General features: G+C 42.7%; 1 protein-coding gene across 2 annotated transcripts in view; it reads left to right on the forward strand.

Moving 5' to 3' along the window:
• Positions 1 to 1326: 1326 nt before the first annotated feature.
• The window catches only part of LOC116635560 (lymphocyte antigen 75-like), a 124887-nt gene continuing 113288 nt past the window's right edge, over positions 1327 to 12925 (forward strand). For both annotated transcript variants that reach the window (XM_032409724.1, XM_032409733.1), the window contains exons 1-2: positions 1327 to 1468; positions 7328 to 7699. In XM_032409724.1, coding sequence (XP_032265615.1) covers positions 1375 to 1468; positions 7328 to 7699 — 466 coding nt within the window. In that variant the 5' untranslated portion in view covers positions 1327 to 1374. The remainder of the gene's footprint in view (positions 1469 to 7327; positions 7700 to 12925) is intronic.

The following is a 12925-nucleotide window of genomic DNA, read 5'->3' on the forward strand; positions in this document are numbered from 1 at the left end:
GAGTTAAACTGTGTGTGCCTCAGTCTCCCCCAGTACTCAGTAAACCTGAGCAGGCAGGGATGTTGTCTTTTTATCTTATCCTGGGAGGTGCCCATTCTCATAATGGCAAGTGCTTAACATATCTACTGAACTAAAAGGCCCCGGTAGGGAGAGAACAGACCCAAGGTAGATTTGGGAGCCATCAGTGAAGCCTTGGCAGCTGGAATCAAGAAAGGCAACCTAGGGGCCCCTGGGTGGCTCAGTCGTTAAGCATCTGCCTTCAGCTCAGGTCATGATCCCAGGGTCCTGGGATTGAGGCCCGCATCAGGTTCTCTGCTCCGCTGGAAGCCTGCTTCTCCCTCTCCCACTCCCCCTGCTTGTGTTCCCTCTCTCGCTGTGTCTCTCTGTCAAATAAATAAAATCTTTAAAAAAAAAGGAAAGGCAACCTAGATGTTCCTCTCCTCATGGAAGAATTCAATCTTGGGGGACAGCAATGAAGGTGATTCTGGGTACACACCATGTGCTTTTATGAGGTTTGAAATTACAGGACATTCACACCCAGGCAACTTAGGTCAGCCTATTTATAATGACTACAGATCCCACAGGGAGAGGATAAATATTACTCTCACATCGCTGGTTTGGGATGCAGACTTCCACATTTCTACTGGATTATTATTATTATTATTATTTAATTATTAAGAAAAGAGCTTACGTGCAAAGGTCAGATGGTTATAAGGCCTAAATCGTTGGAAGTATTGATTGTAGGGTCACTCAAATAGCTCTTGCTTTTAATTCTTTAACAATTGTGGGTGAAACTGCAGCGTGCCTTTGTTTGCGCTATCCAAATACACAAGACGCAACCAAGGCCACCTGAATTCTTTGGCTTGACCGCAGGAGCAACCCTACGGGCGCAGACTTCCGCCTTTGGGGTCCGAGAGGCTGTGGGTGCCTTTCCAGCCCAGCCGGGCAATGACGTCCTCCCACACTGAGGTGCGCTACACAGAGAACAAGGTCCTAGACAGACCCAACCCACCCACCAGGGTGTTGCCAAGTCCCAGCAAGTGCCGCGTCTCCTCAACTTTACTGAAGAAAAGGCGGGAGCCAGGACCCCCAAGCCCAGTAGTCTGCGAGACACTGTTCTCTCGCTCCACGCGCACTTCCCGCCTCCGGGAGGGTCGGTCCTCCAGAAGGTGAGCCTAACTCTCAGCTCGCGGTCTTCCCGCCATCAATTCCACGCCCTTGCCCCGCCCCACCTCGCCTGATTGGCCGAGGGCGGAGGGGGCGTGGCCGGACCCCCCAGGGAGGCTGGCGGCAAAAGCGCAGGCTGGGCGCATCAGGACGGGTGGGTGCCGCGTGCGCCTGAGGACCCGGTTGGACTGCTTGGGCCGGCTCAGGATGAGGACGCGCTGGGCGACCCTTCGCCGCGCGGCGGAGCTCCTCGTGCTACTCCTCAGGTGCTTCGGTCTGGCGGAGCCCTCTGGCCGCACAGGTAACCGCGGGCGCGCCAGCCCACCGGCGGCTAGGGCCCTCGACGTTGTCAGGTCTGCCGGCTTTCCTCGGTTCGGGTTAGGGCTGCGCTCCGGGTCTCGTCAACTCTGCTTGCCTCGGGGGTCTGGAACCGAAGAAGTGAGCCAGCCGAAGGGGAGGTCTGAGTAGAAGGGACTCCATGGCCCTCGGGCGCCGGGTGGAGGGCGGGGTGGGGCGTGGAGTAGCAGGGCCTTTCTCTTGCTAAAGAAGAGGCCACCTTAGAGAAGAGGCACAGTCTTCTGCGCCCGTCCCCCTCTCCCCCCCCGCCCCCTCCCCCGTCCTCTCGCTTCTAATATCTTGCTTCCCTGGAGTAAAAGGCTCCTCAGCACTCCCCAAACTCCATCCAGCCCATCTCGCCCCTCCTTCGCCTCTTGGTCACCTTGGCCACTCAGTGTCTAGAGGAACTGTCTACCCACAGCGCCAAGGATGATTAATGATTGCCCGACTTGGCTGCACGATAGCCAAAGGTGCAAGTCAAAAAGGAAGTCCGGTTAAGCTATGTCTCCTAAAGTAACCATGATGGTAATTCCGTTATGATGCCCTCCCCAAAAGCCTTGAGCAGCGATCCTTTCTTCTAATGAATGGGTGTATCAGCTCCAAAACACTCCCTCGAGGCCGAGGGCCGCATGTTGAAGGTCTGGTCGCTTGCCCAGGGACCTCCTTCCTGCCTCTAACTGCGGAAGCAGGACCAGGAATAGACTCCCTTCGATGGTGATGCTCTGGGTAGTGCCAGCCTCACCATACCCCCTGGCAGCAACCGGAGTTTGCTTTTACTTTCTTTTTGCCTTGGCAAAAGGTTCCCTGAGGACTTTCTTAGTTGTGCTGCATAGTGGGCAGTCAGTGAGCCATCACCACCTACCACTTCTGTTAATTTGCCTGTATGAGGAAGTAAAAGATGGGCAAGGAAGTTTTTTGAAAACTGTAGGTTCCAACCCTTGTGGCTCTTCTTTTCTTGTGGCAGCTAAACTAAGTTACTGCCAGATTTAGACTTTTTTCAGAGAGTGATGGGAAGAAGCTTCCCGGAGTGTGAATAACATCATCCTATCTACATCAAGGACCTTTTATTTTATTTTTTATTTTTTTAAAGATTTTATTTATTTATCTGACAGAGAGAGACACAGCGAGAGAGGGAACACAAGCAGGGGGAGTGGGAGAGGGAGAAGCAGGCTCCCCGCAGAGCAGGGAGCCTGATGCGGGACTTGATCCCAGGACCCTGGGATCATGACCTGAGCCGAAGGCAGTCGCTTAACCGACTGAGCCACCCAGGCGCCCCCAACAAGGACCTTTTAGTGAATACTGATCTGATTCACCCTTCTCCATTCTTCTTTGACCCTCCCTGGTGGAAACTCCCAAAAGTCCTTTACTGGCTGTGAGAATTCTATTCCACCTGCCCCACAATCCAGGGAGAGAAATTTCATTGCCATAACTAACTACAGTCAAAACACACTAACCTTTCAATCACTGAAGTCTTGGTTTCCGTCTACTTCTGCTTTAGTCTTACTGTTTTGTCTCCCCCACAGAATTCCAGATTGCCTTAATTTTTGCATTCTCTACAATCCCTGGCCTTTCTCATCAACCAAAACCAAAGAGCACCAGCTTAACTCCATTTTCCCTGCACTAGGTCCTCACATCCTCATAGGTATTTGTTTTCCTGCATCCTTCCTCATGCTTAGCGGCTGTTCTGGCCAGCTTACACTCACCCTCAGACCACACTTGTGGTCCCATAAAGGGAAGCACTGGAATTTTGAAACCCAGCCATTTGAGTAACTTGTTTGGCAGTGTGTCAGCTTCACAATGCTGGTAATGGCATGCACTCTGTCACATGTATGCAGCTAGGTTTGTGCAGATGGTCTGGGTTGCTCAGGTGCTGAAGGAGTTCCTCTGTGTCCTTGGGGAAATGCCAATGCTTATTTACTTTTTTGCCTCCTTGGAGAGCTAACAGCTTGAAGTAAACCAATCCTTCTGAGACTCTTGAGGTTCTCACCGGCCCATACTACCCAATCTGACCCCAAAGCTTTCTGACTCCTAGCAGACTGTCATGGACCCAAGGTCACTTCAGGACCTGTTTTTGAACTGGCAAACCCAGACTTCTGATTCTTTCCTACTCCACCTGTACACTCCGCACATGTGGTGATGACCACAAGATGCTTAACATTGTGAGCTGTAGAAGTTCCCCTGAAACCAAAAATGCTGCAGTCTTCATCCTTCTGCCTCCATATCCCCCTCCATTTGTCTGTGATCATAAAATGTTGATGTCCAGCTTCTCTTTGGAATGTGCAAAGCTCTCTGGTTTAAGTAAGACAAAGGTTACCTAATGGTTAGGCAATAGGAGATGGTTTTCCTTTGATGAATGTGGCATACTAAAAATTCATTTTCAATATATGATAATGCTACTTAGTTATTTCCTCTCAGACACCACTAGAATGTTTATATAAAATGAAGCATATAAAAATTGCTACTAGGGATGATGAGGCTTCTTTTCATCAACCTCTGCCTTTTAGATTTGCCCAAATATTGTGTGTGGAAGTAAACATTAAAATTCCATTTAGGACCAATGTAAGGTAACATGAGCAAGATACAGCATAAGGTTGTCAATAAAGAATCTGTTTTTAAGTTGCTCTGTAATTACCTTTTCAAAGTGTAATACCTTTCTGAAATATTTTATATACCCTTATTTAACAAATTTTCCTTAAAAAGGAATTATTTTCAGGGCGCCTGGGTGGCTCAGTTGGTTGGGCGACTGCCTTCGGCTCAGGTCATGATCCTGGAGTCCCTGGATCGAGTCCCGCATCGGGCTCCCTGCTCATCAGGGAGTCTCCTTCTCCCTCTGACCCTCCCCCCTCTCATGTGCTCTCTCTCATTCTCTCTCTCTCAAATAAATAAATAAAATCTTTAAAAAAAAAAAAAAGGAATTATTTTCAGTCCTTCCCACTCTTCAGTCAACCATCCCAATAGGGTCACAAGACTGAGGCAGACTGAACAGCTTCTGCTAAGGGTACGGAAAATATGGGGAAACATCATGAGAAGACAAGACGCTCCCTACCTTATGTATTATGTATGAATGCTTACACATACATTATGTATGAAGGCTAATGGCAAGTTTCCTTAAATCATATCAATAATTAATGTTTGTGCTAAGTGACCACTATAGATGTCAAACATTGATTATACCTACTTGGTTAAAAGACAGATTTAGAATAAGGCAAGTATTTATGACCATAGATGTTGCAATTAGGTAAGTTTGGCAACTCTTCCTTAACATACCTTCTCCATGCTACTCCACATCTCTCCTGTAGTCTTTCAGAGTTTCTACAAGCTTGTTAAGTCTATGGGTGTCCTAGAAGTAACACATAGAGTAAATGAGAAAGGAAAAATTTTTTTTTTCTCTTCCAAAGAGTATTTGTAAAGCATCACTGTTACCTAAGTGCCCATGCCTGATACTAATAGGATTAGAATGACCTAAAATGCTACTAGCATTAGCAGGGCATAATAAAGTTGTGGACATCTGTTCAAGAATAATATGCAATGAACTTAGCAAAGACTGGTAAAACCTACAAGGCTAAGAAAACTGTTATCTTGTGTAAGCATAGGATGTTAGTACTGAAAGTGGCTTAGATATCTTATATTGTCTCTGCTTTCATCTTACATTTGGAGATACAGAGACCCTGGGGAGATTAAGCGACTTCCCCAAGGTCTCCCAGCTAACTGGTAGCTGAGGTAGGTCTTCAATCTAGGACCTCTAACTCCTTATTCCACTGCTTGTTCCACTATACTAACAGCTGTGGTAACCTATTGGATTCTGCAAAGGCAACTTGAGAAGTCCAGAACTCCAAACTGCAAATGTAACAAAGCTACTGCTAGTCCAGTTCACCTATCTGGGTTCAAGGGGCACAGAGCAAAGTGCCCAAGAAAGAGAGCAATGAGACCACAGGGCAAGGGAGGGGAAGGTTCCAGCAAGGGTGGTGGATGCCTATTCTCCTGCAGAAGCAGACTTCTTTTTTCCTGCAGAAATTGCTGATACTTTGGAGTGCAAGATTTTTTTGGAGAAGTGAGAGAGAATAGTTTGGGAAAGAGAGAATAGTTTGAAAGACCCTTGTGGGTCTGAGTGGATATTGAATATGTAGGAGGACATTGGAGAAACTGTGAGTGATAATCTAAGATAGTATGTTTTCCTTTTTATGTTAACTGTCCTCCCAAATGGTGTCCATAAAGTAGAGAATGGCAGAGAGATGTCAAAGAAGGAAGAGTGAGGGATGAAAGCTATGACAAAGACACCTAACTGCAGTCCTGTGTCATATTTTAAAATACAAATGTGAAAGCAAAAGTAGCTTAATGTTTTACAGGATTTTGTGGTGGTTCCTATTGTTTCTCTTCTTGCTACTGCTGCTGCTTAAAACAAAAAATTCTCTTTAAAGTTCAAGCTGAAACGTGACTTGATTTTATAGTTATTATTTACATGATGAAATTTCCTCTCAAGTCCTTGGTATGAGAATTTTTAACTCTGAAAGCCTGTGAATTATTATTAGAAAAGGTATTTAGCACTAGTAAAATTAGCAATTGTGAAGCTGGCATCAAAATGAAAGTGCCTTTTGGGAACTAAAGTTTTACAGGTCCTTCTGCTGAACCCTTTGGTTTATTGACAATGATTGTTTAAATTTGTCTAAAATATTTCAGTTTTACTCTCATCAACATGAACTTTTGTGCTATAACTTCAAAAATTTTTCTTTGTAAAAGCACAGGCCAAATTGTTCGATTGTAGTTTGTTGTAACAGATGTGAATCCTGTTCCACAAGCTCAGGTGTGCAAGAAACAATGCATTACTTTATTTTTATAAAATCAAAATAAATTTTATTCTGAAGTCCCATTCCACCAAGTTAACAGAACTTCAGTTTCTGTCATCACTGAGGTCTCCCTAATTCATGAGAAACTGCAGGGAAATATTCAGGGAGGTCCCTCCTTTAACCTTCAGCTTACACTCGTTGCTTCTGAGTTTCCCACTATCCAAACCTACTGGGTGTTGAATTCTGTATCTCAGGTGATTTCTGGAGCTCAGGTTCAACCTCCCTAGGTGATCCACACAGTCAGCAGCACCCGCCCAACCCCTCCCCACGGGCTTCCCATCACGTTCCTGAAGGTGCTATGGTAGAGCAGACCACAGGTCTCTCCTATCCTCAGAATCCAGACCTTCATTTCCTCTCATCCCTTTACCCCACTATTCTACTTCTGCCCCCTCAGAAGTCTCCCCATCTCCTCTGAGACATGGAAATGCCATGTAATAATTTACCCTGCCATAATAGGTAAAGTATAAGCAAGACAGAACTGTGGTCCTGAATAGGTTCAGGATATTTTTCATTGACCACCTGTCTAAGGAAGATGAAAACTAAGGAGCTTCTTCATCTCATTAAATAAAGGGGGGGGTGTGATATTTCATGGAATAACAATAACAAATATACATACTCTTCTAAGTGCTTTATGGGTATGAGCTCATTTTAACCTAACATCTTCCATATGAAGTACTATTTTACAAAGGAGGAAACTGAGGCATAGTGGTTAAATAACTTGCCCTGATCACATGGGTAATAAGTAGCAGAGGCAGACTATGAACCCTGGCAGACTGGCTCATGCTCTTAACACACACTATACTGCCTCTCTGGCTACCACTGTCCTCTGACCTTGTGTAGTGCATTGCAGTTTATAGAGGTTGGAGGGTGGGAATAGTCCAATGGTGCTCAGACTCTCCTCAGCAAGCAGGGGCCAAGGCACACTGACCACACAGTTCAGAATTCTGAAATGTCTTCCTTGACTGTCTGTCTTGACTCAGGCAATGATCCATTCACTATCGTCAATGAAAACATGGGCAAGTGCATCAAGCCATTGAATGACTGGATAGTAGCAACAGACTGTGATGGAAGTAGGGACATGTTATGGAAGTGGGTGTCCCAGCATCGACTCTTTCATTTGCAATCCCAGAAGTGCCTTGGGCTAGATATTACCAAACCCACAGATTCCTTGAGAATGTTCAACTGTGACTCCAGTGCCTTACTCTGGTGGAAATGTGAGCACCACTCTCTGTATGGAGCTGCCCAGTACAGACTGGCTCTGAAGAATGGACATGCTGTAGCAAGTACAAATTCATCTGATGTCTGGAAGAAAGGAGGCACAGAGGAAAACCTCTGTGACCAGCCTTATCATGGTGAGTATTGGAGAGGGACTTTGAGTCATTTGCTGTTGTGTTCGGTAAATGTGACATCGAACATGCACAACTGACCACAAATAAAGTCATGCATTGGTAAGGGCAATGAGCTAGCATTCCCAATTCCAGGCACTGTGCATTATCATTGAGCTACATATGCCTTACCATGGTGAGTATTGGAGAGGGACTTTGAGTCATTTGCCATTGTGTTTGGTAAATGTGACATTGAACATGCACAACTGACCACAAAGTCATGCACTGGTAAGGGCAGTGAGCTAGCATTCAATTCCAGGCACTGTGCATTATCATTGAGCTACGTATGCCTTACCATGGTGAGTATTGGAGAGGGACTTTGAGTCATTTGCCGTTGTGTTTGGTAAATGTGACATTGAACATGCACAACTGACCACAAAGTCATGCACTGGTAAGGGCAGTGAGCTAGCATTCAATTCCAGGCACTGTGCATTATCATTGAGCTACCTATGTGAAATTGGTGCTACTTTTCCCCTTTTACAGGTAAGGCTAGAAGGGGTTGGGTGCCTTGTCAGAGGTCACACAGTCACTCTGTAGTAAACCTGGGATCTGGAATCTCTATGATACATGAGCATATGTATTTCCTATGATTACATTCTGAACTCCAGAGGAAAGGAAACATTAGAGTAACAGGAAATCCTTCATACAGGATGAAATTCAAATGACCTAATAAAATCAAACCTATTCTAAGTTGAAAAAGAAGAAAAAAGAAAAAGAAAAAGAAAGGAAATACATTTCTCCTTGTCTACAGATTTTTATGTAATGGAAAAACTTTAAGACCTTGTGTGAGTTCATTTTTATTTTTGGCATGGCTGTCACACTTTGATGTTTGTGTTTATGATTTTAAGAGTGGGCTTTTTCCTCAATTGCTTTAAAAAATAAGTACAGTTGACCCTTGAACAATGTGAAGGTTAGGGGAACTGCCCCCCATGCAGTTAAAAATTTGACTCACCCAAAACTTAACTACTAATAGCCTACTGTTAACTGGAAGCCTTACTGACAACGTAAACAGTTGGTTAACATGTATTTTGTATGCTATATATATTACATACTGTGGTCTTACAATAAGGTAAGCTAGAGAAAAGAAAATGCTATTAAGAAAATCATAAGGAGGGGCGCCTGGGTGGCTCAGTTGGTTAAGTGTCCAACTCTTGGTTTCAGCTCAGGTCATGATCTCTTGGTAGTGAGACGGAGGCCTAGGTCAGGCTCTGCTTTGAGCATGGAAGTTGCTTAAGATTCTCTCTCTCCCTCTCCCTCAGCCCTTCCCCCACTCAAGTGTGTGCATGTGTGTGCTCTCTCCCTCTCTCTCAAAAAAAAAATTATAAGGAATAGAAAATACATTTACAGTACTGTACCGTATTTATCGAAAAAACCCACATATAAGTGGACCCTTGCAGTTCAAACCCATGTTATTTGAGTGTCAACTGTATATGAATATTGCCTGTGAGGGAGCTGATCATGAACTTTGTTCTGGGTCTAGAAACTAGATTATAACCAATTTCCAAGTTTAAAAAGAATGAGTCAGTCGGGGCGCCTGGGTGGCTCAGCTGGTTAAGTGTCCAATTCTTGATCTCATCTCAGGTCTTGATCTCAGAGTCATGAGTTCAAGCCCCACACTGGGCTCCACGAGTTGGGCTCCATGCTGGGCGGGGAGCCTACTTAAAAAAAAAAAAAAAAGAATGAATAGGTGTAATTAGTTATCACCCAAACAAATCTTTTTTATCATGTTGCTCTAAATTACATCAAATGTTGATATATAAACATAGATTTAATCGTCTCTAAGTCTTAACTATTATCTCACCTTTGCTCTTCTTTGTAAATTTACTTAGCTTTACAGAGATTTTTCTTTTCTCTCAAAGCTCAATTAAGCTAAATTTGGCCCCTTAGTCTTTCGGTTATCTGCACAAATTCCTCTCCTATAGTAACTATTTCTGTTTCCTATTGAAGATGCATGCATCCATTTCTAAGATGTGAGATTCTACTCTTATGGGAAAGTATTAGATTAGAGAATTAGAGATGGGGATTTCCTTTTCTTTAATCCTCAGTTCTTGAGTAGTTGAACAAGTTTGTTTTTGCTAGCCAGCTTCTTCCCATATATACAATGGAATATTACGCAGCCATCAAAAAGAATGAAATCTTGCCATTTGCAATGACATGGATGGAACTAGAATGTATTATGCTAAACAAAATAAGTCAGTCAGAGAAATATTACCATATGGTTTCACTCATACATGGAATTTAAGAAACAAAACAGATGAACATAGGGGAAGGGAAGGAAAAATAAGATAAAAACAGAGTGGGAGGCAAACCATAAGAGATTCTTAACTATAAGGAAAAAACTGAGGGTTGCTGGAGGGAAGGTGAATGGGGGGATGGGGTAAATGGGTGATGGGCATTAAAGGGGGTATTTGCTGTAATGAGCACTGGGTGTTAAAGGCAAGTGATGAAACTAAATTCTACTTCTGAAACTAATGATACACTATATGTTAACTAACTTGAATTTAAATAAAACCTAAAAAGAAAAAAAAAAAGACCAATTACTTTCTGGATACCACTTAATGGCAAGTTTAAATTTTGCCCTTTGAAAATCTTTCTCTAACTTGGCAGCTAAGAGAGAACATGGAATGAAAGGAAAATGCCTTTTGAACTGGATTTGACTTGTTTCATTGTATTTGTTCAAAGATCAGAAAGGATAATTTTCTTGGCAGGGCTCTCCCTGTCTCCTGCCCCAAGTTCTTTTGAGGGATATAGTTGTAATTGTAAATTCCTTCAGTCCCCCAAATTTCAGTCTAACTGGTTTTCTTTGTAATCCCATGGTTTTTATTTTATGCATTTGTAATATTCTCCTGAGAAGGGGACCTGCTCATTTCACACAGCTGCCAAAATGATCAGTAACACAAAAAAGTTTAAGAATCCACCTAGGGTACCACCCCAGAGAGAGCTTAAACAGTGCCTCCAGCAAGAGCCCACAGGCATAAAGTATTTCCTGATCTTACCAGATACAATATTTGGAACACTGAATTTTCAAAGAAGAAATTTAGAGATTTCTGAGAAAAGGCTCCCATAGCTCTGACTCATCGCCACATACCTCAAGTTTTAATTTGCACAGAAGCCAGGGTCAAACCTGCCTCCTCCATTCCTTTCCAGGTGATTGGTACCATCTAAGTCGTATATGTCAGAAATCTACAAGTCACCCTAGAGTGTCCTGCTTTCCTCTCTCACCATTTAAATTTAATCACATATTAAGTCCTGGAAGTTTTACTCTTTTAAATTTATGTAGTCCCTTCCTCTTCTTAGATTAGAGACTACTGTCTGAAGTTCAGGACTTTATCTGGGACTGCTATGTCAGACTCCCCATATTGGTTCCTGCCCTACCTTTTGTCTAGCTTTATAGAGATAAGAAGGATAAGATACTTGAGTCCCAAAAGAGTGAAGTCCAAGGTTACCCAGCTTGTTAGAGCAAGGCTACCATTCAAAACCATGATTGAATTCCCCAAATATAGCTTTTTTTATTTCTCCCTTGGTTTTTGCTCTATAAATTTTTTTTATAAATTTTTTTATGTCTAATATAAGAAAAATTATTTGTCATTATGTCCTGGGTTGCCTTTCTCTCCAACCCCCACTCTGTGTGAGTCATGTTCATCTGAGAGAAAACTTTAGTTGTATAAATGTTATGAATGAATTGCTTTCGACTAGCATTCAGATATGCATTTATATCAATCATTAAGATATCTTGAGCTCACTCGCACTCTTCAAATTTTGAATATTTGGCAAATCCAGAGGAAAATGACTGAACTGTCTACATTTTGAACAACTCTTAGGAGCCTGCCAACCTCTTTAACCACTGAAGCTATTTTGCCTCAATGAAGAAATTAATGTTCGTTTTCCATGTAAGTGATTCAAATCACAAATTTGTACCTATTGCAGAATATGCTGTTGTTTTAAGAGTGCTATCATCATAAATTCACACAGAAGATTCTTCTCAGGAAAAGCCTGTCTCTCTAGAGAAACACATGGGATTTAAGAGGTCCAGTAGCAGTGAAGAATGTGTGAGAATAAAACTCTTCCTGAATAGTTAGCATAATTTAGCTGCTACTGATGTGGTGGTTGTTATATGCTTATCATTCTTCAAAGTATGTTGTGAATAGGAGAGCTTTTTAATTGAAGCCCAGCTTTGAGCTATGAAACATAACTTGAAACCTGAGAAGGCAGCCATTAAAGTCACAAGGTGTCCTTAACATGTCAAGGACTCTAATGAGAGAGCCAGTTCTCATCTCTGTCACTTACAGTTTATTGAATGTCTTACTTAACCACACTGCAAAAATGGGGATTTCACAAAAAAGTGTAATACTTGCCCTATTAATCTCACAGGTTTACAGTAAAGAGGAAGTTTGATTTTATTTTTTTAATTTTATTATGTTATGTTAATAACCATACATTACATCATTAGTTTTTGATGTAGTGTTCCATGATTCATTGTTTGCGTATAACACCCAGTGCTCCATTCAATAAGTGCCCTCTTTAATACCCATCACCAGGCTAACCCATCCCCCCAACCCCCTCCCCTCTAGAACCCTCAGTTTGTTTCTCAGAGTCCATAGTCTCTCATGGTTTGTCTCCCCCTCCGATTTCCCCCCTTCATTTTTCCCTTCCTAGTATCTTTTTCTTTCTTTCTTTCTTTTTTTTTTTTTTACATATAATGTATTATTTGTTTCAGAGGTACAGGTCTGTGATTCAACAGTCTTACACAATTCACAGCACTCGCCATAGCACATACCTTCCCCAATGTCCATCACCCAGCCACCCCATCCCTCCCACGCCCCACCACTCCAGCAACCCTCAGTTTGTTTCCTGAGATTAAGAATTCCTCGTATCAGTGAGATCATATGATACATGTCTTTCTCTGATTGACTTATTTCTTAAGCACACTTTTAAGCAAATCTGTGAGACATTTTAATGGACCCTAATAGCCTGATAAAGGGTGATAAGATCTGACTATTATGCTTTACCCAATAGCCATTATTTGATATGATAATGACCTTGGTTTTAAACAAATTAAGGATATGGATAAAGGTAACCAAAATAATTACACAGTTAGCTGTTCTAATAAAACACCTTTCCAAGAGAACTGTTATCTGCAAAAGTATTGAGCACTTCCTTTAGTATTTCTAAGGATACTTTGAGGTCGGAATA

This window comes from Phoca vitulina, unplaced genomic scaffold (assembly GCF_004348235.1).
Source record: "Phoca vitulina isolate PV1807 unplaced genomic scaffold, GSC_HSeal_1.0 scaffold1, whole genome shotgun sequence".
NCBI lineage: Eukaryota > Metazoa > Chordata > Mammalia > Carnivora > Phocidae > Phoca > Phoca vitulina.